Source organism: Salvia miltiorrhiza, chromosome 8 (assembly GCF_028751815.1).
Source record: "Salvia miltiorrhiza cultivar Shanhuang (shh) chromosome 8, IMPLAD_Smil_shh, whole genome shotgun sequence".
Classification (NCBI taxonomy): Eukaryota; Viridiplantae; Streptophyta; class Magnoliopsida; order Lamiales; family Lamiaceae; genus Salvia; species Salvia miltiorrhiza.
The window spans coordinates 37,316,687-37,343,082 of NC_080394.1; the positions used below are offsets into that span (position 1 = coordinate 37,316,687).

At 38.8% G+C, this 26,396-nt stretch overlaps 3 protein-coding genes across 7 annotated transcripts; 1 reads left to right on the forward strand and 2 right to left on the reverse strand.

Moving 5' to 3' along the window:
- The first annotated feature begins 673 nt into the window (after window positions 1-673).
- LOC130996593 (digalactosyldiacylglycerol synthase 2, chloroplastic) lies at window positions 674-4,755 on the forward strand. The gene is made up of 5 exons (XM_057921888.1): window positions 674-961; window positions 1,511-1,894; window positions 2,225-2,491; window positions 3,169-3,518; window positions 3,946-4,755. Exons 2-5 carry the CDS (start codon window positions 1,613-1,615, stop codon window positions 4,433-4,435), a joined length of 1,389 nt encoding a protein of 462 aa, XP_057777871.1. The 5' UTR covers window positions 674-961; window positions 1,511-1,612; the 3' UTR covers window positions 4,436-4,755.
- A 5,304-nt stretch (window positions 4,756-10,059) lies between these two features.
- LOC130996595 (elicitor-responsive protein 3-like) lies at window positions 10,060-11,675 on the reverse strand. Of its 3 annotated transcripts, XM_057921894.1 has the most exons (6): window positions 11,416-11,549; window positions 11,189-11,262; window positions 10,863-10,928; window positions 10,620-10,746; window positions 10,405-10,519; window positions 10,060-10,268 (listed from the first exon to the last, which is right to left on the reverse strand). In XM_057921894.1, exons 1-6 carry the CDS (start codon window positions 11,547-11,549, stop codon window positions 10,200-10,202), a joined length of 585 nt encoding a protein of 194 aa, XP_057777877.1. In that variant the 3' UTR covers window positions 10,060-10,199. The 3 variants fall into 3 exon arrangements, with proteins under 3 accessions (XP_057777877.1, XP_057777878.1, XP_057777876.1); XM_057921895.1 differs by lacking the exon at window positions 11,416-11,549 and adding an exon at window positions 11,578-11,675 and having other exon boundaries at window positions 10,060-10,519; XM_057921893.1 differs by having other exon boundaries at window positions 10,060-10,519.
- Window positions 11,539-14,798, reverse strand: LOC130996594 (transcription factor MYB3R-1-like). Of its 3 annotated transcripts, XM_057921892.1 has the most exons (9): window positions 14,171-14,798; window positions 13,911-13,974; window positions 13,695-13,752; window positions 13,370-13,464; window positions 13,158-13,261; window positions 12,939-13,067; window positions 12,008-12,762; window positions 11,825-11,921; window positions 11,539-11,675 (listed from the first exon to the last, which is right to left on the reverse strand). In XM_057921892.1, the coding sequence occupies exons 1-8, from the start codon at window positions 14,257-14,259 to the stop codon at window positions 11,899-11,901; spliced, it is 1,317 nt and encodes a 438-aa protein (XP_057777875.1). In that variant the 5' UTR covers window positions 14,260-14,798; the 3' UTR covers window positions 11,539-11,675; window positions 11,825-11,898. The 3 variants fall into 3 exon arrangements, with proteins under 3 accessions (XP_057777875.1, XP_057777873.1, XP_057777872.1); XM_057921890.1 differs by having other exon boundaries at window positions 11,825-12,762; XM_057921889.1 differs by lacking the exon at window positions 11,539-11,675 and having other exon boundaries at window positions 11,724-12,762.
- Between the last annotated feature and the right edge of the window lie 11,598 nt (window positions 14,799-26,396).

Here is a 26,396-nt window from a genome sequence, read left to right on the forward strand (position 1 = left end):
CGATCGGCCGGCCGGTCACATGATTTTCACGGCCGGACACATGATTTTTCCGACCGATCACATTTTTTTCCCGAAGTGTGTTTCGAGTGCCAGTAAAAAATATATAAATTTTTTATATTTATATTCCATTGATTAAGGCGTCTCATAGTTCATGTATGAAAGTTTGATTTAATTAAAAGTATTAAATAATGTGTTTGTACGCTATTTTTTATTTTTCCCAAGACTGGCGTGACCGAAAATCATAATTTTATACTTATGATTCAATGCTTTTCTTACACTTAACAACTTTTATTATGAATGTGTAAGACTTTTCGTTGAAATCGATGCAAACACGTCACTATCAAAGAGTAAAATGTTTAAACTTGGGCATAAAATGCTTAAATTTATAAAATATGACATTTTTAACATACAACTTAAATTATGTTAACACTTTTTAGAAATGTTGTACGGTAATTAAAAAAAACAAAAATCAGTAAATTTGTATGGTAATTTTGTTTGACAGATAAATTTCATAATTCTTGACTTAATATTTATTTTTCTTCCTAATTTTCATAAACTCGGTTAATTACAAAATAGGCATTTTCAAGGAAATAAAATAGGACTTTTAAAAAGTCAAAGCAATTGCTTCCCCTGTCTTGCAGAAACTAAAAATAAAATATTGCTACTTCGTTTGGAATATTCGTCTTTATCAACCCAACTGAGCAATCACGCGCTCCGTACTTCCTCAAATTTAACAACTGTCACCACGCGCCTCCGAGCGTGCAACTATTTCCATTCCTTACAAAAAAATTTAACGCAACCATCTTTCGAATGTTCCCCTAATTTCCAGCTCACCTAGCTCAAAATCCAAATATTTAACCTAATTGTGTTTTTCTTGATTTAATTATTTAACTGCTGGTTTTCCTTGTTCAAAAGGTAGCAGAATCGATAGTTCCTCGTTTCCTGGCACGCCATTATTGAGGTAAAGAAACGTCAATTTTGCTTTAAGAGAAGTTCAGTAATCGGAGGATAAATATGGTTTTGTTTTTTTGTTTTTTTCATATTATTCTTTTGATTGGTATTGTTCTCTTCTCTCTGTTTATATGAATGTTGTTGAAGGAAATATAATTTTTTTTGGGGGTATTGGTGAGTTGATGAAAGTTTTAGCATAGTTGCTTATTTCTTCTGCTGACGTGTGTGGGGATCATGCTTCAATTTGATAGATTATGATCTTGTTTCTTTTCTTTTTTTGAATACTTTGAGTTATAAGAGGAACCCTTAGCCTTAGGATCGTTATGATTATGAGTGGCTAAATTGCATGAGGCTTCACTGGTTGAGAAAAATGAAGTTGTAATAAACTTCTGTGGGAAATATGTCTTCTGATTATGTGATCACGTGTTGTATGTAGGAAATTGATCATATTTATTTGATGGAGATTTGTTGGACCTTTGTACTGTCATAGATAGAACATGGTTGTGAGCTCTTCAAACTATTTGATATCTAACACGATTGTTTCATCTTATCATCGCAGATAGGACATCGCTCTTTATCCTGTTAAAGTAAGCTTTTCCAGTTTTCCCGAGTGATGTGATCTATCTTCGAAGAGTGTATTGGAGCTAAATCTCATAAATGCATGGATAAGAAACAACATATTGCAATATTTACTACGGCAAGCCTTCCATGGCTTACCGGGACTTCTGTCAACCCTCTGTTTCGTGCAGCGTATCTTGCAAAAGATGATCAGAGGAAAGTTACTTTGGTGATCCCTTGGTTGAAATTGGAGGACCAAAAACATGTGTATACCAACAAGATCACATTTGATTCAGCATCAGAACAAGAAACTTATGTGCGTCAGTGGCTTGAAGAAAGGACTGGATTCAGCTCAAGTTTCACAATACGGTTTTACCCAGGAAGAGTAAGTCAAGCTATAATTCTGTTAACTAGAAACATTAATGTGTACTTGCACTCCTTACAAATGTGTGAATTAGTGTTTTCATTTCATTGATTTTTGGTGGATTTCTTTGATAGTGAACTCATTTTTACCCTGATTTTGGTAAGACTGGTTCGTCATGAAGAGTGTGGATTATAAAGTTCCACTTTCTGCATTGTATTGCTGTCTGCACACAAATTGAGAATTCTTACAGTTAAACACCATATTCTTTCACTGCATGGTTTGCAACTTACTATTGTTACCAACTTCCACCTGGAAAATCATATTCTTACACATGTTCATGTCATGCTGCAGTTTTCCATACATAAAAGGAGCATCATTGCTCTAGGAGACATTACTGAAGTCATTCCGGATGAAGAGGCAGATGTTGCTGTTCTTGAGGAGCCTGAGCACCTCACATGGTATCATCATGGGAAGAGATGGAAATTAAAATTTCGACTGGTTGTAGGAGTTGTTCACACAAATTATCTCGAATATGTGAAGAGAGAGAAGAATGGCCAGTTTCAAGCTTTTTTACTGAAATATATGAACAGTTGGGTTGTCAACATATACTGCCACCAGGTAAGCATTTCAAGAACTACCTTTTTTTTTTTTTTTACTTATTTATTAGAAGGAAATTGCTTTTCATTTCTAGTTTCTATTTGCTAATACCATATGGTGCATGCCACTGAAGTTTGAAGAAGTTCGAATTTTCTAATTTAGATATTACCCAGTTGAATCAAGGAACCAGTGCATTTTTGTTCATATTATATTCCATCTGCGTACTTGTTATCTATTAGCTAATCATATACTGAATTTACATTTTAGCAAAGTTTCCATAACTTTTTTCTTCTAAAAGTTGAGAATATCTATTAATCTTCCAACTGAAGATGCTGCTAGGAAAATCCTCAAGTATGGCTGCTTTTACACTTTCTTACTTTTAAAATCCTCCTCTTAGTTTTAGACTAGTCCAAGCTAGGTTAATGTGGACAACTTTAGGCTAAGCAGAGCCATCAGAAAGACCATCAGCAGAGAACCAGGTCAACCCTTAGTTCACGTGTTGCTACAACCTGAATACTTTGCACTAGAGTATGTGATCTCATGCTTTAATTGGTATGGCTGATAAGCTTCACTGTACTTCTACATGAAAGCTTTGTTAGTATACGACAGAAATAATCTGGCATGGTTTTGAACCTCGATAATTGGCAATTAGTATAGCTCAACTGCTAGTTGCTTACATGTCTGGTTCACAATGGTAGGTGATCCGACTGTCTGCTGCTACTCAAGAGCTTCCTAGATCTGTTATTTGCAATGTCCATGGAGTAAATCCAAAGTTCCTTGAAATTGGCATGAAAAAAAGGGAGCAACAACAGAATGAGACCCAGCCCTTCACTAAAGGTGCATATTACATTGGAAAGATGGTATGGCACAAAGGCTACAAGGAGCTGCTCAAACTTCTATCTGATAACCAGAAAGAATTAACTGGCGTTGAAGTTGATTTATATGGCAGCGGGGAGGACTCTGACCAAGTTGAAGAAGCTGCGAAAAAACTGGAAATAACAGTCAGAGTTAACCCTGGGCGCGATCATGCTGATCCCTTGTTTCACGAGTAAGTAGTTTTACTATTCAGATATAAATTTGCTTAAATTTTTATCTTTATTTTTTTTGAAAAAGAGAAAAAGAAATGGTGCCTGTCTGTAGTGGCCAATTAGAATATATTACTGGAAGTAGGAGTACACTGATGATGGCATGCTACCTGGGGTTTGATGATGTTCATCCATTTCCAACTTTTCCAGTATATTGCTTTTGAGTGTGCTTGTAACCTTTTGTATGTATCGGAAGAAAACCATGCACTCGAACATACTTGATTCTGATGCCCTTTCTACCTAAGATGCTACTTTTTAGTCTTAAATCGGTAATTGTATTTCTATCCATAAAGTGAAATGCCATGGCATAGGTTGTCTGATTCACTAGTTTTGCCTCAAATTCCAAGAATGCTGTTAGTCACTGATGTCCTTTAATTATTCCCCATTCAGCTACAAGGTGTTCCTAAATCCTAGCACTACCGATGTAGTCTGCACAACGACAGCTGAAGCATTGGCGATGGGCAAAATAGTTGTGTGCGCAAATCACCCCTCAAATGATTTCTTCAAGCAGTTTCCAAATTGCCGAATGTATGATGATAGTGAGGGCTTTGTGAAGGAAACATGCAAAGCCTTGCAAGACCAGCCTGCTCCACTGACAGATGCTCAAAAGCATGAGCTCTCTTGGGATGCAGCTACTGAAAGGTTCCTAGAATCTGCACAGCTTGAAAAGACAGTAAAGAAATTGGTGAAGAAACCCTCGAAGCTTTATATGTCAACATCCTTCAATTTGAAGAACAATCTTGAAGATGTGTCTGCATTGCTTCATTACGTGGGAACTGCACTTGTGAGTAAGGAACCCGACGAAGAGCAAAGTAAACAGGTTGGCTTGTCAGTTCCTTCAAAGGAAAAGTCATATCCTTCAAGAAAATGGGCCTTCTGAGGTTGGAGATTCCCCCATGCTGCATTGGCGATCTGTGTAGTTTGCTGTAGTTTAGACCTGTCAAGGCTTCAGCAGTAGCTGTTAACAATCTCTTGTTAGAAAATTGGGTGGTCGTAAAGGATTACATAATCTAGGGGTAGTTGACAAAACTGATTTCGTGTATATGTTATTTCCTTTCTTTTTATCTTTTTTCTCAATGTTTCTTGGAAAGGAATGATAGTTTCTCCATTTTTATTTATAGCAAGTCAATGCAGATAATGACTTATACTTGTATTGTCTATTTTAGTTTTTTTGGCAAAATAAATTGTTTGGTAGCCTCACCTGCAGGATCATCTTATTCTTGTTCTTGTAATGAAATATGTTCCATTTGTTTGGCAAAAGTTCATGTCTGAAAAGCAGTCAGAATTGTGCCAAGATATAAACCTGTGTTTCCTCAGCAACATGAAAATCTATGCAGCATACAACAAATCTGATGCAGGTAGAAGCGTGAAATATATTTGATACTGATAAATATACGAACACCGTTGATAACCATTGTATACCGGAATACGTACAATAAGGGTTAATCCGTTGATTCACTCATGAATACCGGAAGAACACCGCGAGAAGGGAACAATCCCACCCTCTACCTTTTAACTCTCAATTCGACTCCCTTAAAACATAAACAAAACTCCTATTTATAATAAAACCCTAAACATCTAAAAGGAAACAAACTAACTTGACCAACAAGACAAATCAATAATTAAAGATATAATATATGATACGATTCTATCTTCATCAAAATCCCAGCAAAAAACCATACTGTGCAAGAATATGTCAAACTACTAACATTAGCCAAAATGATCAAATAAATAACTTCTAACACTTGATGATGGAGCAGCACAGGGTGGAATAAATGTGTATACCTGACGCCATGTTAAGAAGACAATAGCGTAGCAGTGTGAATGATTTCGATTGATTACTTATTTATTCTATTCAGTTACTCCCTCCGTCTACTAATTCATGACCTAGGGGAGGAAACACGAGTTTTAAGAAAAAGCGTATTGTTTATTTTGAATAGAGAAAGGGACCCACAAAGTGCATTGTTTATTAGTTGAGTGGAGAAAAAATGTATTGTTTATTGGGATCCACCAATTAAAAAATGTATAAATAGTTACTAAAAATAAGTAGGACATGAATTTGTGGACGGACCAAAAAGAAAAGTAGGACATGAATTAGTGGACGAAGGAAGTATCTTTATTAGGTTGTACCAGCTTTAAGTCTTATGCATTGATGCAGTTCAGAGTAGAGACCAGGATGCAGAGCAGAACCGAATTTCAGAGGCTGCACAGAGTGAAGATCCGGTGCACGTGCCCGTTGGTTCAGTGACGAGAGCTAGGGCCAGGACGTTCAAGGCTAATTTAATGACATTGGTGGAGGAAATCTGGAGGCAAGAGCTGAAAAGGCCAATTGGAGAAGGACCGACGGATCAGAGCTCAAAGGTGGTAAACCTTATTGCTTACCGAGTTGAACCACCAGAGAAGTCTCGATTCCTCTGGCTTTGCCAGAACAGCGGAATCATGCCGCCCAGAGAAGACTCGATTCCTCTGGCTTTACCAGAGCAGACTTGATTCCTCTGCGTCATTTCTTTTGACTTGCTGAACAAGTTCCGTTATTTCTTTATTTCTGTTTATTTTTTTTTTTTTTTCACTAACGTTTCTTGTTTCTGTCCGTGTTGTTATGTCTAAGCACGCTGAACAGGGTATAGACTTGAGCGATAGCCCTGTTATGGATCCACAGTTCAAACTGGTGATGGAGGCTCTTCGCTCCGAGTTTGGCAGGATGCTACATTCCGAACTCGAGGGCGTGTACGACAAGATTGAATTGCTGGAACAGTCCCATTCTCGAGAATCCAATTTCACACGAGGAGGCAGACGCGGGCGCGGAGGCCGTGGTGGTGGCGGAGGACGATTCCACCGTCAGTATGATGAGCATGTCGATGATACCGGATTTGAGGATGAGGACGACGATGGCAGAGCGTGGCAGGACAATAATCTGGGCAACATCAAGTTGAACATTCCTCCCTTCCAAGGGAAGAATGATCCCGAATTATATCTTGATTGGGAGCGAAAGGTGGAGCTTATGTTCGATTGCCACACCTATTCGGAGCTCAAGAAGGTGAAGTTGGCAGCGGTGGAGTTCTCAGATTATGCTCTTGTTTGGTGGGATCAGCTGGTGACGAGTAGGAGAAGAAACAATGAGCTATCTATTCAAACTTGGCAGGAGATAAAGGCTGTGATGCGGAAACGTTTTGTGCCAACTCATTACTACCGCGAGCTTTTCAACAAGTTGCAGACCTTGAGGCAGGGCAGTCGGAGTGTGGATGAGTATTATAAGGAGATGGAGGTTGCCATGATTAGAGCCAATGTGGAGGAGGAGCGAGAGGCGACCATGGCCAGATTCTTGGCTGGTTTGCATTGGGATATTCGTGATAAGGTGGAGTTGCAGCACTACGTTGAGTTGGAGGACATGGTCCATATGGCCATCAAGATCGAGACTCAACTCAAGCGGAGGGGCAACAACAACAGCAACCAGCGCCAGAGTCAGGGCAAGTGGAGGTCTTCGCAACCCGTTGCTAACGGTTCTTCGTCCAGAGGAATGCCCTGGCAGAAGGACGCTCCGCCGAGAGAGGAGAAGAAGCAGTTCGTTAGGTCCCGACCAGAGGGATCCGGTGCAGCGAATCAGGGCAATCCGGCCGTTGTCGATGGTCGAAATCGAGATAAGAAGTGTTTCAAGTGCCAAGGTTTTGGGCATATTATGAGTGGCTGTCCGAACCGGAGAATCATGATCATGCGCGATGACGGCGAAGTTGTGACGGATGGTGATGACACCGACCCTGATATACCGAATTTGGAGGATGTCGATGGTGCCGCTGATGAGGAGGAGTGTGAGGAGATTTTCGCGCCCAATGGACAACTTTTTGTAGCTCGGCGAGCCTTGAGTGTCCAAACTCCACCCCCGGAGCGCGAGCAGAGGGAGAATCTTTTCCACACGAGATGTCTTGTTCAAGACAAGGTTTGTAGTGTGATCATCGATGGCGGGAGTTGCACGAATGTGGCTAGTAGAGCCATGGTTGAGAGATTGGGGCTAACCACGGAGAAGCATCCCAAGCCGTATCGTTTGCAGTGGCTAAATGAGACCGGCATTATCAGAGTGACAAAGCAAGTGAAGATTCCGTTTCGCATTGGGAAGTATGAGGACGCGGTGGTGTGTGATGTGATCCCTATGCAAGCGAGCCACATTCTGTTGGGGCGACCATGGCAATTTGATCGCCGTGCAATTCATGATGGTTTCACCAACAAATACTCATTTACCTACAAGTAGAAAAAGGTGTCGCTTGTTCCTCTTACTCCTACACAAGTTTATGAGGATCAAGTGCAATTGCAACGGGAGGCGGACAACCTAAAGTCCAAGGAGCCGTCCGTGGAGAAGAAGGAGCAGGGGCTGAATCATAAGTCCTTTCTTGCTAAGGCTAGTGATTTGAAGTGGTGTGTTCAGGAGGAGAAGCCGATTTTGCTGTTGCGATATCAGGAGACTTTGTTTATGACTAACGATATCTCTTCTCTACCTCCTTCTATTAGTACTGTGTTGCAGGAGTTTGTTGATGTGTTCCCTGACGATACACCTACCGGTTTACCACCACTTCGAGGGATTGAGCATCAGATTGACTTTGTGCCCGGAGCTACTCTGCCGAATAGACCAGCCTACCGCACCAACCCGGAGGAGACGAAGGAGTTGGAGAGGCAAATTGGCGAGTTGTTGGCCAAAGGGCATGTGCGGGAAAGCTTGAGCCCTTGTGCGGTACCAGTTCTCCTTGTACCAAAGAAAGACTCGTCGTGGATGAGGTGCTGTGATTGCCGAGCTATCAATAACATCACGGTAAAATATCGCCATCCCATTCCTCGTTTAGATGATATGCTTGATGAGTTACATGGTTCTTGTGTCTTTTCTAAGATCGATTTGCGTAGTGGATATCATCAGATTAGGATTAAGGAAGGTGATGAGTGGAAAACTACTTTTAAGACAAAACTTGGTTTGTATGAGTGGTTAGTTATGCCTTTTGGTTTGACTAATGCGCCTAGTACTTTCATGCGTCTTATGAATCATATTTTGCGTGCTTTCATTGGCAGATTTGTGGTTGTTTACTTTGATGATATCCTCATTTATAGCAAGCATTTTGATGAGCATGTTGATCATTTGAGGTCTGTTATGGACGTACTTCGAAAGGAAAAGTTGTTTGCTAACCTTAAGAAGTGCATTTTTGCTACAGACAAGCTTGTGTTTCTTGGTTTTGTTGTTAGTGCACAGGGTGTACAGGTTGATGAGGAGAAGATACGAGCTATCCAAGAGTGGCCAATGCCGAGGAACATTGCCGCAGTGCGAAGTTTTCATGGTCTTGCTAGCTTCTATAGGCGATTCGTGCCTCACTTCAGCAGTGTTGCCGCCCCTTTGACGGAAGTCATCAAGAAAAATGTGGAGTATAATGTGAGCGCTACATTCAATGTTACTGACTTAAGTCCCTTTGACGTAGGCGACGCTGTGGATTTGAGGACAAATCCTTTTCAAGAGAGGGGGAATGATGCAGTTCAGAGTAGAGACCAGGATGCAGAGTAGAACCGAATTTCAGAGGCTGCACAGAGTGAAGATCCGGTGCACGTGCCCGTTGGTCCAGTGACGAGAGCTAGGTCCAGGACGTTCAAGGCTAATTTAATGACATTGGTGGAGGAAATCTGGAGGCAAGAGCTGAAAAGGCCAATTGGAGAAGGACCGACGGATCAGAGCTCAAAGGTGGTAAACCTTATTGCTTACCGAGTTGAACCACCAGAGAAGTCTCGATTCCTCTGGCTTTGCCAGAACAGCGGAATCATGCCGCCCAGAGAAGACTCGATTCCTCTGGCTTTACCAGAGCAGACTTGATTCCTCTGCGTCTTTCAGAGGATTTCTCACTAGGGTTTCTTTTGACTTGCTGAACAAGTTCCGTTATTTCTTTATTTCTGTTTATTTCCTTTTTTACGTAGGGTTTCCCGTTCCCTATAAATAGGGATGTTATGTGTTGGACAAGGCAGACAATTTTGATAATATAACAGTGAGTTTAATTCTCTCTCAAGTTTCGAATTCTTCTTGATAAACAAGGATTCAACCTATCGACGAATCGACGAGTTCTTCATCCCTCGCCGTGTGTCATTCAGCGTCTCCGAGTTCCTGCGTCAAATGCACGTTGGGGTTTAGGGAATTATTCGCCTAGATCATTTCGTGGTTTAGATTCAGGGGTTTTGAGGCATTTCATCTTTTATCTATAATTTCAATTTTGTTCCGTTCAATTTCAGTCTTCAGCGTACAAATCAAATAGATCGGTATTTCCCATATCTTTTACAATATTGCTGTGTTTTCCGGTGAAACTCCATAATCAGCGATCTCTTGTTCATATCATGCATGGATCTTAATAGGAACTAAGTATTTATTTCCTTCATCGTAATAGGGCATTAATATATTTTATTGTATAGCAGCGTTACGCTGTGATCGCGTTGTGGCCCTTTTGAGGATTATACCATATTCACTCATCACTTCATTGAAAACTCCAAATCTGCCACAAGCTAAGAGAAACTAAAATTGTTCTGCTCAAATCTGAGGTCTGATAAAAATTCTAAAAGAATGCAGTTGGTACAATGAAATTTAGTTACAAGAATCTTGGTCTAAAACAGAAACTTGGCTTCGTCGAACAACATCAATCCATTGCTGATGATGACTTCCACCCTCCCAGATCCTCACTGGAAAACCCCCTGCTTCGTATGTTCTGCAACAACAAAGAACATCGGTAGCACCCAAGAATGGTGAAATCTCGCGAAAATCATACCATGTGTAATGAGAATCGAATCATATATTTCCTTTTCAAGAAAAACCCATTGAGAGACCACATGAATATATTTAACCTGGTGAGTGAACTTGAGGCTGACATTTAGCCCTCCGCATAATGTCCCATCCTTGACAACATTGTACATAGTTGTCGGAACTCTTTCCGCCTCAAACGCCGGCTCAAGAGGAACACTGAGAATCCAAATTTTTTTTTGAAAAGAATACAGTTTGCAGTATCAGACAACAAGAGTTCATACATATGTAGAAGCAGATAAATTAGGTATTTACATACGTCACTTCACCAACAAAGTCATCTGCACTAAGAGTGTCTTTATCCATAATCCTGATTTTCAGTTCCTTAACACCCTCAGAGATGGAAAACATGAAGGTCTCGTTCCACGTGGGAGCCGATCCTTCAACTGCAAGCCAAGATTTGGAGATTAACAACAATTTTCAGACATCATCACTTTACAACATCCATGATAAATAAGTCGATACATTAATTGTAGGGATGGGAATAAGAATAAAAATGCACCTGATGCAACTTTGCTCGTTTTCTCTTGATCTTGGCATTTGATTATGGCATAAGCATCAGTGCTGGCTGTTCGAAACCAAATCAAACAAATAAATCCAGTAATATTATTATTGTCGAAATTGTTGTTGTAATAAACTGCAGATGTACGTTCAAATTGTCAAGTATGTTTGGCTAAATCGTGACTATCGTATCTAAATCATGGTTACCATGCAAATAACAAGGAAAGGTGATCAAGAATAGATCACCAGGAATGAGATTTTTAATTATCAGATCAGATGATCTTATAAAACAAACACACACAAATGAGGGTTAAAGAGATCACATACATAAAAAATCTGTGCTCTCCAAACCATTGGCGTCGACAAGAACAACTTCAAGCGTTCCCTGCGGCATTTGGACTCTGCAGATATAATACAGAGAGAGAGAGAGAGGAATTTGATATACGAGTGAAAGGTTGTTGTGTCTCGATGATTCCAAAAATTGCGTTCTTCCTACTAGAAAATAAATTATTATTTTGATTTTCAAACAATAAAACTCTTATTTAATTACTCACAGGAAAGTCCCTTTTGGCAAATTTATAGCATAATATTCTATTTGTGAGAGAGAGAGAGAGAGATGCTCGTTGTGAATGATATGTCTAAAAACATGAAAGGTGGTAGTTAATGCAATTACTACAAAAACCACCATTTTCAAGAATCATATTCATTAAACATACCAAAATTTTATTGGTGTAAACATTAATTCTCTGCCGTCAATCTCCTACATTATTGTAAGTTAGTTACTCCTGACTTCCATGGAAGTTTCTGATCGATCCTAAAATACACCAGTAAAAGACAAGAAGAGATTACACAACAATCATAATCGTAAATAAATATATATATAACCACGCAGCAGCAAGAAACACACTGTTTTGCAGCATTAGCAAATATCAAGAGCTACAAAAAGTAATATTCTCATCAAACCTGATCACAGAAACCATCTTAATCCCTTGTTTCTCCTGACATCATTTCAATCTCATGCATCGCCAGATTCTCGTTCAAATCCCCACAGATTCAACGGCTGCAAACTTCTCAAGCTTTGTAAGAGAAAAGTGCAAGTATGAACTTGATCATCATCATCATCAATTACTTTTGAGACTTGATTACCTCTCACTGCAACATCATTATCCAATGCAGAAACACTTCCGTGCAGCATCTGGATAGCGCGTTTTCTAATAATAGACGGCACATTACGGTAGCTCGTAGCTGCGATCCTCAGTATGGCCCTAGCTCTGCTGTATGCATCACATGGCGGTTCCTTCACATCCTGTCTTGATCTTGACTGTTCGCATATATAGCTCTCAGTGCTCGGAAACCTACCAGTCGACAAGAAAATATCTAAATCTGCCCACTGAATCGGCAAATAGCATAAGCCTGTGTATGACAACTCTGATGATCTCTCAAGGTTATCATCATTGTCTCGTCTTGGCCTAATTAGATCCCTATTGTTGCATACAAGAGAAGCCTGATGACACGGATCATCTTCACCTAGTGAAGCAAAACCTTGTGTTCGTGTCTTTCTAGTACCATGATTCAAGGCCTTTGACATGTCATCCATAATCATAGTCTTGCTGGAAGTTGATGGCAATGAATTTCTTGCTTCTCCTGAAGCAGATGATAAATTGCTAAGATTTCCAAGAAAAAAATCCATGGAACACAATTCTATATTGCTCCCACTATCCAAATTTGTGGTACTTAGAGTTTGGTTTGCTTCAGTGGAATCTCGAGCAACTCGTTTACTATTGGCTTGCAAAGGAGGTACAGATAATCGAGGATGATTTGCAATGGAGCCACAGGCCGGGTAGCTACAGAGTCTCTTCTTCAGAGAGCAGTTCCAGTGGTTCTTGACTGAGTTCTCAGTCCTACCAGATTCAGTGAGGAAATCAGATACGAATAAAGTCCTAGTTAGGTACACTTGGATCCAAGATTCACCAAAACCATAACACAAAATGCATTGCAAAACACATTTTACAAGCATCATAACCAAATATCAAATTGACATAAGCTGAATTGTTGAGATTCTCGAAAGAAAAACTACCTGCCAGGTAAAAGCTTGGCTAATATGGACCATTTGTTCCCATATTCAGCATGAGCACTGATCAGAATCCTTTCCTCCTCGTCTGTCCACGCCGCCTTATTTATCTCTGGCTTCAAATGGTTGTACCACCTAAAGAAATCACAGGGCATGTTACGGTTCTCATAAACAAATTAGTAGCTTAACACATCAAGGGCATGAAAAACTGCGACTAGATAACACCTTTCCCGGCATTGCTTCCCCATCCGGCCTGGAAGCTGTTCTGCAATTTCAGACCATTTATGATCACCGGAATTCTCAACCAACTCAATGAGAATGCCATCTTCCTGCAGAAGTCAAACAAGAAGAGAATGTTACACTTTTTGAAGAAAAAAAGATAGGTACTTTCATTAGGGGAATTTGTTTGCATAGAATATAGCTAGGTATGGTATGACCTCCTTACTCCATGGCCCTTTAACCAGGTCCGGATTTAGAACTTTCTGCCAACGATGCAAGCACTGAACATCCGTTCGACCAGGGAGGCATCCAGCTGCAAAACAATTTCTCAAACTCATTGAGCCAATAATGTAAGAAAGCAGCATCAGTTTTATCTTTTTTGCATTCAACTCAAAGATCAACTAAAATGGATATTTTTTTTTCTCTGTTACTGCATACTCCTTAGATTTTTGAAACAAATATGAGAAAACCATCGAAACATCAGAGTATAAATTCTGTGTGTTTAAGCATGAAAAAAGGGTAAAATAAACAAGAAAAACTTGCCTATTTTCTTCCACGACTTCCCTTCATATTTTTTAACAGCATCTCGCAAAATGTTATCCTATTGTACAAAAAACAACAAGACATTATACTTGAGAATCAACATGGTTCCATACAACAGATATATGAATAACAAAATCAGCTACGAACAACGTAAGAACACATCAAACATAAGTCCTACAATGAAGAAATAACAAACTAAGGAGTAGTGCTAATCACCTCTCCCTCTGTCCAGTTTGCCTTGGATGATCTTCTTGTTGGACCAGACAATTTTCTTGAGTTGCTGTCATATTACATTTAAATCAATGAACATCATCAACAGGTTATAACCACTCACTCATACAATATAGCTGTAGATTTTATAACTGGCAAAATCACCAACAATCAACATAAAAGCTTGATATAATTTGCAAAATTCACTTTGCAAATTGTTGTCACATATTCAAAAGGACTTCAAATTGTAGAAAAAGAACACAAACCCATGGACATCATCATCAACAGCAGCAGCACTGTTATTTCTGCCATCCTCTTTTTCTGCTTCAATTTTACTACATTTAACTTCTTCCATTTTCGGCCCACAGTTAATCAAACTTTTTAGCAGAATCCCAGAAAAACAAAACACAAGATTTGATCACTCGGATCAAATTCTCATAAAAGATTCGAACTTTTACTGCCTAACGGTCAGTAACCTATATATATAAGCAATATGTACAAGAAATCTTGGAAGGGATTGTAGAAAAAAACATAATTAAGGTAACATTAGCATATACAAGTTTTGTAATTTAAGGAAGGGCTCAACGGCTAGAAAAAAGGGGTTGATAACAAAGAGAGACTCCACGGAAGGAAACAAGATATACCGGGGCAGGAGGAAATCTCTTTTTCTCTATGCAGGAATATTAGTTACAACTCAACAGTTTGAAATCAAAAAAGTTTTCTTGTATATAATGGAAAGTACGAAGATTCTGGGAAGTGAGAGAGTGACTGTCACTGGCGAAGGCGCCTAGAGAGAGAAAAAGGCGGTGAAAATTTCGCGGGAGACATTGAAGAGAGAGAGAGTTAGTGCATGTGGAAGTAGATGAGTGGATTACCAAGATTCTGTAGAAACAGTGATAGCATCGGATATTACTCCATTTATAATTTGATAACAGTGATTATTGGTCTGAACGTAGTTTGGATTTCATTATAAATGTATAGAAAAAAATAAAAAATATTATATAAATTTTAATATTATAAATAAAAATAAAAATAATATTATTAACGGATCAAAATAAATAAAGTAGAAACAATATAATAAACAGAAGGTATGTTTTTTTAGAGTCTGATTTAAAAACATTCACTAAATGGTGAGGAGATTAAGGCTGTAAACAAACCAAGCTGCTCGTGAACTATTCGGAGCTCGGCTCGAAAAAAGCTCGTTCAAGTTCGTTTAGAGATTCTCGATAAATAAACAAACCGAACTTGAGCTTAGAAGTATTCGGCTCGTTAGCTCGTGAACATGTTCGTCAAGTGATTCAGCTTGAAAAATATAAATTATTAGTAGATACAACTTATATTTATCCACTAAAATTAATAATAATTTTATTAAATCTTTAAATAATTTTGTTTGTTATAAAAAAATAATTAATATATTTATTATTTTGAATAAAACAATTTATTTTTAAAATAAAATAATCAATATTTTGAATATAAATATAAATTTAGAAAGTTCGTATAGGCTCGATTAGGCTCGTGAGCCTCAAAGTATTCGGTAAGTAAAGTTCGGGATTCGATTCGATACTAAACAAACCAAACTTAAACACACCACTATTCGGTTCGGCTCGGTTCGATTACACCCCTAGAGGAGATACTTTTAAATGATCCCTACTTCTATAAGGGGCTCTTGGTAAATCGGACTCAGCCATTGGTAAAGGTTTTTCAATCAGATTTTATAAAATTTATTTTTATTTTTTTATATTAAATGTATTTTAAAATTAAAATAAATATTAAATTTAAAATTAAAATTATATTAAATTTAATTTTAAGATTGCAATAATATAAAACTATACAATAATTAAAAATGAATTCAAATTATAATAATTAAAAAAATAGAAATTGGAAATTAGTTGAATTAAAAATTTTACAGAAGAAAAAAAAACCCTAAGAACCCATCTATTGATGCACAAGAAACACTAACTAAGGGTCAAGTTTCGTTAAAACCTTCCCAGTGAAAAAACATCAATGAAGAAAACAGAGTACATGTCTATTACAACAGAAGGAAATAGAAAACCAAAAAAACCCAAAAAAACAATGAGCAAAAACAGCCCAGAAGAAAGAGAAACTCAACTGCATCCCAATCGAGTGAGAGAAGGCAAAACTAATCTCGTAAGAACCCCCAACGTGAATCAAATAAATCATCGGGGGACAAAGAACCAACGGGACCAGACCATCATAACCCAGCTTCCAACGCACTGAAAAACTAAAAAAAACTCCAAGATCACCCTAAAACCCGAGCATTCAAAGCGAGAGATCATCCCTGCAACCAACGACCGACAACCAAAGTAAAGTCGACCACGACGAAGAAACAACACACCAGGCCGTGAAGTCTTAATGCGATCCAAGGCTTGAAACAAGGACCACCATAGAGAAACGTATCTCAGGAAAAGAAGAGCAAACACATGTTGACAACCAAATACAACGAGCTCAGCTGCATCCTAACCGCTCGAGAGAAGGCAAAGCTTTCTTCGTAAGATACCCAACGCAAACAAAAGCCAGCTAGGTTCAGATAACTCGCGGAGCCAGACCATCGGAACATTACTTCCAACGCACCGGAAAGTTGAGAAAAGCTCTCTTCACCTCTCTTTCTCCATTTTCATATTTTTTTTTTCAGTTTTTAGCTATAGAATGTATTGTTTTCGTAGATTTTAGGTTGTAGATTCCAGCTGTTCATTCTGAATTATTTTAAGGTTTTATCAATTTTATTTATTCCAATTGTCTTTCTTTTAATTCTGTCTTTTATATATTTACTTATGTCTGGCTAGTTTCTTTTCTGATTCTAGGTTTGTATGTAGTTTATTCAATTTGTGTATTTGATTTATTGATATTATTTTTTCCTTCAATATTTGATTTATGATTCCTGGTTCCTGATTCTTGTGAATTACCTAATCAATAATTTGCATGTCTAGCTATTTAGTTTGAGTTTGAGACTTGAATGTGATAATTGTTCATCGATTCAGGAATGCATGATATAGTTTTACCTTAAGACTTGAATGTGATAGGTGAATTATAGGAAGGTATTCTTTATGTGCCTTTGGGAGTTAATTTATTCTTTTTAGATTTGAATGTGATAGGGAATTTTTAAAAATCAACTTTCATAATTGTTCGTTAGAGACGATGATGAATATGATTGTGATCTTTCAGCAGGGCTGGATTAAATTTATAATTGAATCAAGGGAAAAGTATCAAATAAGCCCATCTCATAGTGGCCCTTATCACAATTGGATCCCTATAGTTGAAGTTGGGCCAACTAAACCCTCAACGTGCCTAATTTTTAACAATCGGGCCCTTCACCCTAACAACTGTTTAACACCGTTAAGAATTTTTTTATTTCTTTTTTATTTCACTAAAGTCGCCGGAAACTCGTCGGAAAATACACCTCTCATTTTCTCTTCCGCTTTTCCAAATTTTGGCGGTATCAACCACTCATTTTCTCTTCTTCCTAAGTTCTCCAGTGACGAACTTCCTGACACGTGGCACGAGGGCCTCGCAGCACATGGCAATGCGGCGAGGATCGTAAAAGTGAGACAACCACGACAAGTAATCAGACCAATTGAAGGCGCCGAGAAGCTCGAACCCTTCTCTCACCATTTTCTGAATCTCATCCATCTCGTAGTCGTAGCGGCGGCCGAAGACGCTACCGGTGATATTGTTCAAGGCGGCGGCCTGCAGATGCTATTTGATAGAGAAGGAGCCGTTGGCACACTATTTATCTGAGATGCTCCGTATCATGGCGGCGCAGTCTCTCCAGCAATCGGGCTTGTGGGCGGCGATGCGGCGGTGGGAGAAGAGGTGCGACGCGGCGGAGCTGGCGCTAGTAGGCGCCGTTCGGGGCTAAGCCGATGGTGCGGGCGAACATGAGGCTGCGGGCGGACTGCTTGATGGGGCGGTCGGCGAAGTGAGGGGAGGTGAGGATTTCCTTGGCGGTGTGGGGATTTGACGCCACCATAGCCGGAGTTTGGTCGAGGGAGAAGGCCATGAGACCGGTGGCGTTGAGGGCAGAGGCGGTGGAGGCGAGGGAGAGGTGCGCTAAGCTGCGGCTGAGGGTGAGGAGGCTGCCGAAGCAGGGGAGGCCGTGTGGGCCAGGGATGGCAACAGTGCCGGCGCGGTTGCGAGCGTTTTTCCAGGATGAGGTATCCGTTGAGGAAGGTTTGGGAGCCCATAAATGCTGACGAAATTAAAAAAATAATAAAAAATCTTAACGGTGTTAAACAGCCGTTAGGGCGGAGGGCCCGATTGTTAAAAATTAGGCACTTTGAGGGTTTAGTTGGCCCAACTTCAACTATAGGGATCTAAACGTGATAAGGGCCACTATAATAGGGGCTTATTTGATACTTTTCCCTTGAATCAATAGGTTAAATACATAGGTTTAATTTACGTAAATACATTCCCTAGGAATCTAGGATCAGTTTCTTTATTATTTAATTTCATTCTTTGGATTTATTTATTTTATCTTTAGTCTAGTTTTATTTTTCATCATCTTTCATTATCTTGCCTGAATATTGATTTAGTATTTATTAGGATTACAGATTGTGTTTTCGCTTGTCAATTCCTGAGGATACGATACTCTGCTTGTTGTTTGATGCTACAATTATACTGAGTTAGTTGCAGTTTTTGTTGCTATTAAAATAGTGATCAAATATGTTATATAAAAATTTTATGATATTATTATATAATTTGCTTATAGCATATCATTCATGTGCAAATATTATTGTGCAGGTCAAGGCCAAAAATATTAACATAGATTGTGTAGAAATGAAACATGGCAAAATTAAGATGTGTGACACAATATTAGCTGATGCAGGGTATGTTTTTCAATTATTCGTTTAATAATGATTTATATTATTTTATTTTATTTTTAGTTATGTTGTTAATTATATATGTAATTATGGCCCACAGGTAACTTGCATATTGTGAGAATCATATGCTGATGAAGTCAAAATGTTTTTGGAAAACATGCCAAGTGAAGATAAAGAGCCAATAATGATAGCTTTACAATTTGCTATGCTATCGACATTCATATGTTCATATTTCATTAATCAGTTACAATATTCATTATTAATATTCAACTAAGTTAACTTTACAAAGCTTTGCTCACAATTTAAATTTTATTTCAAGTGTAGCCAAAGTTTCCACAATGAAGCATGCAACCGGATTTTTTATTAGCCCTAGATGATCAACCATAATTAATGGTGAAATGGAGATAATGCTTAAAAGGTTTTTCTACTCCTTATTTTCTCATATGTAGACTTATTTCAGGATTTTTTTTACTTTAATCTCACCATTTCTTAGTCACATTTATTATATTTTAATTAATTTTCGTGACATGTCGTTACCAAACAAAACTGTCATATCTAATTTAGAAAATCTACTGATATTAGAAGAGATGTCTTACAACATAAAAGAAATGACAGATGAGCACGCTAAGCTATATCCCTTTTTGATAGATGAGCAAAGGACGATTTAGTCATGAAAAAATAATGACAATGGTTGATAATGACGAGGGAGGGGCATATAGTACTCCTGTTACCCTCGAGTGGTATAGCTTCGCTACTGCTACCTAGGGATAGGACTGCACATTCTAGATTCGGTATACCAATGGACTGCCACGAAAACTTCACATGCAGCAAGATCAACTAAGATAACGATTTAATTGGACTCCTCGAGACGACAAAGCTTATTATTTGGGATGAGGAACCAATAAGGCACAAATACTGCTTTGAAGCACTCGATAAAAGCCTTAGGGATGTTATGAGATCTTCGGATAGGGCTAAAAAATATTTTGGAAGTTTGGTCGTTGTTTTAGTATCCCAATTAACGGAATGTTATTTTAGTATTAAGTAGGGATCAAGTGTTATTATTTTTTTTACCTATGAATTTTAAAATTAAAAAAGTGCAATTTCCAAGAAAATAGCATAATGAAACCGATAGGGTTAACTACAAAAAATAATTTTTTGTAGAATTAATAATATTGTATTTAATCTTATATAATGATGAGGCTGGGTCTTTGCCTCTGGAAAGACCCAAGAGCCCGAAGACCTCATTAAAGTGTCCATGGTTGAATATCTTCAAAGCTGGACAAGAAGAATTACCACCCCGACTCTATGAGACAAGATCTCTTTTGAAATCAGAATATTGAGGACTATCCCTATACTTTAAAGTGGGATAATGGTTTAGCTCGTCAGAGCAGACCTGGGAGTTGTCTATCTCGTGTCCTCATCAGAGCTGAATCAAACAAGCAGAGTAGGGAGGTACGAGTAAAAAATAGCTTTATACGGAAAAAAGAGAGGTGCACCTGCACACCTGCACACACTCGAGGTAACAGAAAGGCAGTCATTGTCTCTCCTTTTTATAGGGACCGCTCTCCTAACTAACTATCTATCGGCTGACGTGGAAGATGCCCTAAAGTAGAAATGGCGATTTTGCCCTCGCGTATAAGGAAGAGGGGAAGTAAAGTGATAGAAATACCCCCTCCCCCCACATTAAGAGCAAAAATTACTAAATTACCCATTAGGTCACACAATCTATAAATAGCGTGAATGCTGAAATTGTAAGGGATCGATCTTTGAATTCATACGAAATTTCGCATAGAAAACCACTAAGAGAATGTTCCAATCACATTCAAAATATTTGACCGTTGAGAAGGGAAAAGGGCACGAAAAGGAAGAAATGAAAAAAGCAATATCTACGAAGAAGAAGAAAAACCTCTAGATCGTAAACATCTGAGTACAATCTGTTGGGAACTTTATGGAATATCCTAATCCTTGTTTTGATGATACATCCATAGGTCTTAATTGTAATAGACTAGAACTGTTTGAACTCAAGTGTTAGAGTTCGTTTCTAGTTTAGCTTGCGGTTCTGAAGACTGAAGACTGAAGAACGAAGGACTGAAGACTGAAGACTGAAGATACCAACTAAAGTATCAGTTCGAAACTGATTACTTAATGCGTGCCGCGTGGACTCAGCGAACTGATACTAAAGTCAAGTATCAGTTAAACATTCTTCCTCTGACTGAACTTCCAACGTTCAAAGGAAGCCACGTACTCCAAAAGTACAGTCGCATTAAATGCAGAGATCTCAGGATCATCCCTCTCTGCAGAGGTCATTCCTATTTGGTGGCTACTTTATCAGAGACGTCACATCTCCTGCTCTTCAACATAGCCGTTCCCACCAAACAAGGAACCTCGAAGATTGAAGCCTCCGCCCAAATTCGAAAAGCTCTCCAGAAGAAATCTTGAAGACGTTCTCCGCCAACAGATCTATTCAAGACCTCTCCTATAAATAGCGCTCGAGTATCACTTCAATCTTCACCGATTCAACGACATAAGCTGAAACTCTGCCAAAATAGTTTCTCAGCCAAAAGCTTAACCTCCCCAAAGCTTGAATCGAAGAAGAGAATTCCAAAGCCAAAAATCTGTCACTGCTGATTACACACATTCTCTTAGACCTTAGGCAAACCTCTGTTAACCCAGAAGCCTAGGTCAAACTTGCTCCAAAGAACTTATTCTTTGAAGTATAGTTGGCTAGTTTTCAAACCTCCTTTCGAGAGATAGAATCAAGTGTTTGAGTGGTAAAGGAGTTCAGGAAGGTACTCTGACTCCGTGAGATCCTAGCGCGGGTTGTGCTAGGAGTGAGAAATCCAACGCGAGTGAAGTGTTGGTATTGAAGAGTGGAATCTTCAGTGGTACGGTTGTGTGCACCCGGTAAGTACACGATTCGGTTTGCAGTGCACCAGTTAAGCACTTGCGGAGTGGATTGTTGGTCTGATCAACCGACCGTGGATGTAGGAAGTGTTTTCTGAACCACGTAAAAGTCTCTGTGTTATTTACATCTTTCAGTTTTACATTCTTACTTGCGTTCTTTCATTTGATAAACTGAATTCTGATTAACTGCAAAGAGAAACCTAAGACTAACAACGTGCTCAACCAAGGCTATTACGAAACAAAGTTATTTCCGCTGCGTCTGATATTAGTCTAACTGATCTATCCTCTGATAGTCAGGAAGAGTGATATCATCTCTGTTTTAGCAAACTCGACTGAAGCCCTTACGTACATCAGTTAAGTTCCAGTAACTTAACTGATAACTCCTTACTGAAGAGTTTTTCAGTATCAGTCGTCAACCCTGTTTGGTCAAAACTCCTTTCTGTTAGCAGGTGTCTTACCCCTTCCCACCTACCTAACATAAAGGCTCTGATCGACCTCCACCGCGTCGGTGACGGTGACATCAGCAGAAACGGAGTGAGGGTGATCACCCCAGCGCCACCGCAACGTAGCCGATGATTGATAAGCCGGTGTAGTTCAAAAACGCGAGAAATGTGGTGGAGATTAAAATCGCGAGGGTTCTAAGTTTTCCAGATCCGAAAATGGGGAAATATTGCTTCAAATAATCGATGCAGAGCACGGGGAAGGAGGCGATGTTGATGATGCCGCACAGGAATTTTTAGGTGCCGATGAGTGAGCCGAAGAAGGGACCGAAGGTGTGGTCGACCAGATGACAAAGCCGCCGTTGCCGGGGAAGGCGGTGGAGAGCTCCGTCGTGATGAGGGCCTCCGGTATGCTCCAGATGAAAGGGAAGATGAGGGAGATTCTTTGACTTAGAGGGCGTCGCGACGGTGGTGGTTGCGCCGCCGCTGGTTGATTAGTCATTGAAGTTTTGTGTTGTGAGATTACTTTGGATACGAATCTTGAGATTCTTTTTTTTAATGGAAAAATGGCTACAATGGCGGCGGCCGGCGACAATGGCGGTGGGTGATGGCGGATCAGGCGCTGCGGGAAGCCGACGACTATGGCTGCGGATGTCGGTGACTTCTGTGGAGGATTTGTGAGAGAGATAAGTGTGTAAAGGGTTTGAGAGAGAGGAGTGTGTGTGAGAGAGGGAGTGAAGAGTGGGTGTGTGGGTGTGATTTGGTATTTCTGATGCCACATTGGCATTTCGACTTCCTCATTAGTGGTTCGACTGCCAAATCAGATTTAATTTGGTCGTTAAAATTTTTGTTACAATTAAAAAGATTGTCAAAAAACCAGATTTTGGTATAAAGTCAGGTATTTTCATGCAATTTATCCTAAAAATAATTATTTATCCTTTGATAAATATACCTTTTGATTTCGAAAAACATATAAATATTACATGTAATTATTTATTCTTAAAAAATCAGGCAAATGCTTCTGTTTGGATGTAGAAGGAACTAAAGAATTTATAGAATGAATACTTAAAGTACGTGACGCTACTGTCGGTGAAAGTTTTGGTGATGGAGAATTTGATGTAACATTATCATAAGATCCGTTTCAAACAAAAAAAAAACATTATCATAAGATATTCTTATAGGAGATGCAACAAATCTTGTTGCAGCTATAGTTGAAAACACATACCCTGATGTAATGAATAATGCATCTGATCAAAAAAATCTTAAGGATAGAGTTATCTTGGTCCCCACCAATGAGATGATTGATACAATTAATGATTATATTATGTCTCTAGACTCTAATGTCCACCAAAGAAATTATTTACCTAATTTCATATAATATTTGCGAATAATATACACAAGTTGACCTCAATGAAGAAGTATTCTCGGTTGAATATTTCAACACGATCAAATATTGAAGATTATTGAATCTTGAAATTAAATTGAAATAGGGATGCATAATCATGCTTCTTATAAAGATTGATCCACCTAATAAGCTTTGCAATGACATTAAGTTGGTAATAGCTCAATTTGGGGAACGAGTAATTGAAGACAAACTCATTTCAGAAAAAAAATACGGGCAAGAAAGTTGTTATTGCTAGAATGATCATGAGTCCATCGGATTTCACTAATTTTTTTATTCGATTTCAAAGAAGGCAATTCCATCTGATTGGTTGTATTTCTATGACAATAAACAAGAGTCATAGACAATTTGTCTTGAATGTAGGGTTATACTTACCGAAACTTGTGTTTAGTCATGGACAACTGTATGTGGCTCTCAAGAATCACTAGAAAAATAGGTCTAAAGATTTTAGTATATGATAAGAGTGGTCATACGCATGACACAACAACTAACATGGTGTATGATGAAATTTTTGATAGATTATGAGATAATTATAAATTTAATAATTTATTGAACATTTGTAAGTTAAAGTCATAATTGATATTAATTATTTATTTTTTCAGTAACTGGTTGCAGCTATATACATTTAATTTAGGTAAATTTCAAATAAATGTTGCAGTTTCTCTTTTAAAATTTTACGAGTCAATACTCTACATAGATATACATTTCATAAGATATCTAATTTAAGCCAATTTCAAATAAATGTTGTTGTTTTTTATTTTAAAATTATTTTATTTAGTACTCTATTTTAGTGAAATAGAATTCACGAATAAAAAATTGCATTAGATAATTGGGGTATAATTGTCTGTAAATCCATAACGTTTTTCCTGAATTGGTTTTTACTCATAATTTTAAAACTCTACTTTTAAATCCATAACCTTTTGTTTTTGTCACAAATTTGTCCGTTGATCGATTTTTTCTTACACCGACGCCGAAAATAACACGATGGTAGCCGGAATTGACACAGAGGCAGTCGAAATTCTCCACTTGGCATATTCATGACATGTGGAAAAAAATAATTAAAAAAAAACAAAAAAAAAACACACTTCATCATCTTCCCCAACGTCCCCCACTCCCAAATCATAATTTCCCCTCACCCACCTGCCGCGGCCGCCTGCTGCCACCACACGCCGGCGCTCGCCGCCCCCTTCCCAGACCCGTCGCAGAACCCCCGTCAGCCCTTCCCACCACCACCACCCATCTAATTTCAAAAACTAAATCCAGCTGCTGTCTTCTCCACGAACCCGACCTTCTCCATCACCCGCTGTGACGTCGTGTTCTCCACGTCCACCACCGCGTTCGCCGCCGGCCTCACCGCCTGTGTCGCGATCCACAACCCGATTCGCGCGACGGGAACACTTCCCACGAGCAGAATTCTCTCACATTCTTGTCTATGTACCAGAATTAATTGCATTTATCTAACTTAATTGCATTCAACGTAGCCACTGTAGGGTTCTATTAAAAAGACGATGGGTGGTGGTGGCAGAGGGCGGCGGGCGTGTTTTTGAAATTAGATAGGTGGTGGTGGTGGAAAGGGCTGACGAGGGGTCTACAATCGAGCTCTGTATCTCCACCGCTCTGTAGGGAAGGGGGCGGCGGGCGCTGGCGTATGGTGGTGGTGAAGAAACCATATTTTGATATATGATTCACGTGCCCGTGACCAATTCCGGACACCAAACGAATAAATACAGAAATTACGTGCCTCTTACAAGAGAACGAATCTTACTTGCAAATCCGGCGATGACCGACTCCAGACTGAATCTTCCGACTTGTTTCCCACGGCAAGACTTGACGTAGGGTGGCTACGAACTTCAAGTCCTTTCCACCTTCTAGGAATGGCGTCTCCCTTTCTCTCCTTCTGCTCTCACAGAACTCTCGCTTTTTCTACTCACACGTTAATGCTCAAGTAATTAGGTTTAGGGCTTTCTTATTATTTATACTAGGTATTAGCTATACCTAAATAATAAGCCCATAAACTTAATTAAACTAAATAGAGCCCAAGAGAAAATAATTGAGAAGGGACGCCCCCTATGGAATTACGCCTTTATTGGGCCAAGCGGTGATCTACTAGCTCGAATAAAGTTTGGCCTTCCAGTGCTCGATTTTCTTATTCAGCCCAGAATAAAATCGATGCACAAGTATTAATTTATTCCACTAAAAAATTAATACTGAATTACCTCTTTATTCTTTAGGTGAGTAGGAGGCTAGCATTAGACTTAATTAATCCCCGTGTTTAAGATGTCTAATATCCATTAATTAATTAATTCATCTGACGATTAATTAATTAATTAATCAGTCGTTTAATTATAAACGACATCTCGAGTGCTACCACTTAAACTTATTATCGTATCGAAACTAATTCCACCTGCAGGGTTTAATACGATAAACTTATTAAGTTCCTCGAGAGGATATTATCATCCTGTTATTAGCAGGACACGGATCCTTATTGCAATATAATCGCATGTCAAATAATAATTGTTATCACCCAAAGTATCGAGTATATTGAGCTTCAAGAGAACTCTCACCCAGGATAATTAATCAAAGCAATAGTCAATATATTATTCACACCGATTAATCCAACTAAGGTTAAGACTATTTAAGTCGCCGAGATCTTGATTCTTAATTAGTCAGAATATAAGAATTAATCTCACTGTGATCCTGTTCAATACACAAAGGTACGACATAAATAAATAGTCAAGACAAACTATTTATCCATTTATGCTACATTCTAAACCAGTTACTCGTCCATAGTTGCCTCTATTGTGAACTCAATTTGTATCTCAACCTTTTCCAATTATATGATCTTCTGTGATGTACAACACACCATATAATCTATGGTATGAGATAAATTGGACTATAATAGAATTTT

Coding starts and splice junctions, on each gene's coding strand:
- LOC130996595 (XM_057921893.1), bottom strand. CDS start 11,549: ATGGTGGTTTTTGTAGTAATTGCATTAACTACCACCTTTCATGTTTTT. Junction 10,929..11,188: donor GGAGAGCACAGATTTTTTAT/GTATGTGATCTC, acceptor GGTTTCGAACAG/CCAGCACTGATGCTTATGCC. Junction 10,520..10,619: donor GACTTTGTTGGTGAAGTGAC/GTATGTAAATAC, acceptor TTGGATTCTCAG/TGTTCCTCTTGAGCCGGCGT.
- LOC130996593 (XM_057921888.1), top strand. CDS start 1,613: ATGGATAAGAAACAACATATTGCAATATTTACTACGGCAAGCCTTCCA. Junction 1,895..2,224: donor TACGGTTTTACCCAGGAAGA/GTAAGTCAAGCT, acceptor GTCATGCTGCAG/TTTTCCATACATAAAAGGAG. Junction 2,492..3,168: donor TCAACATATACTGCCACCAG/GTAAGCATTTCA, acceptor TCACAATGGTAG/GTGATCCGACTGTCTGCTGC.
- LOC130996594 (XM_057921890.1), bottom strand. CDS start 14,259: ATGGAAGAAGTTAAATGTAGTAAAATTGAAGCAGAAAAAGAGGATGGC. Junction 13,753..13,910: donor CAAACTGGACAGAGGGAGAG/GTGATTAGCACT, acceptor TTTGTACAATAG/GATAACATTTTGCGAGATGC. Junction 12,763..12,938: donor GCCAAGCTTTTACCTGGCAG/GTAGTTTTTCTT, acceptor TGAATCTGGTAG/GACTGAGAACTCAGTCAAGA.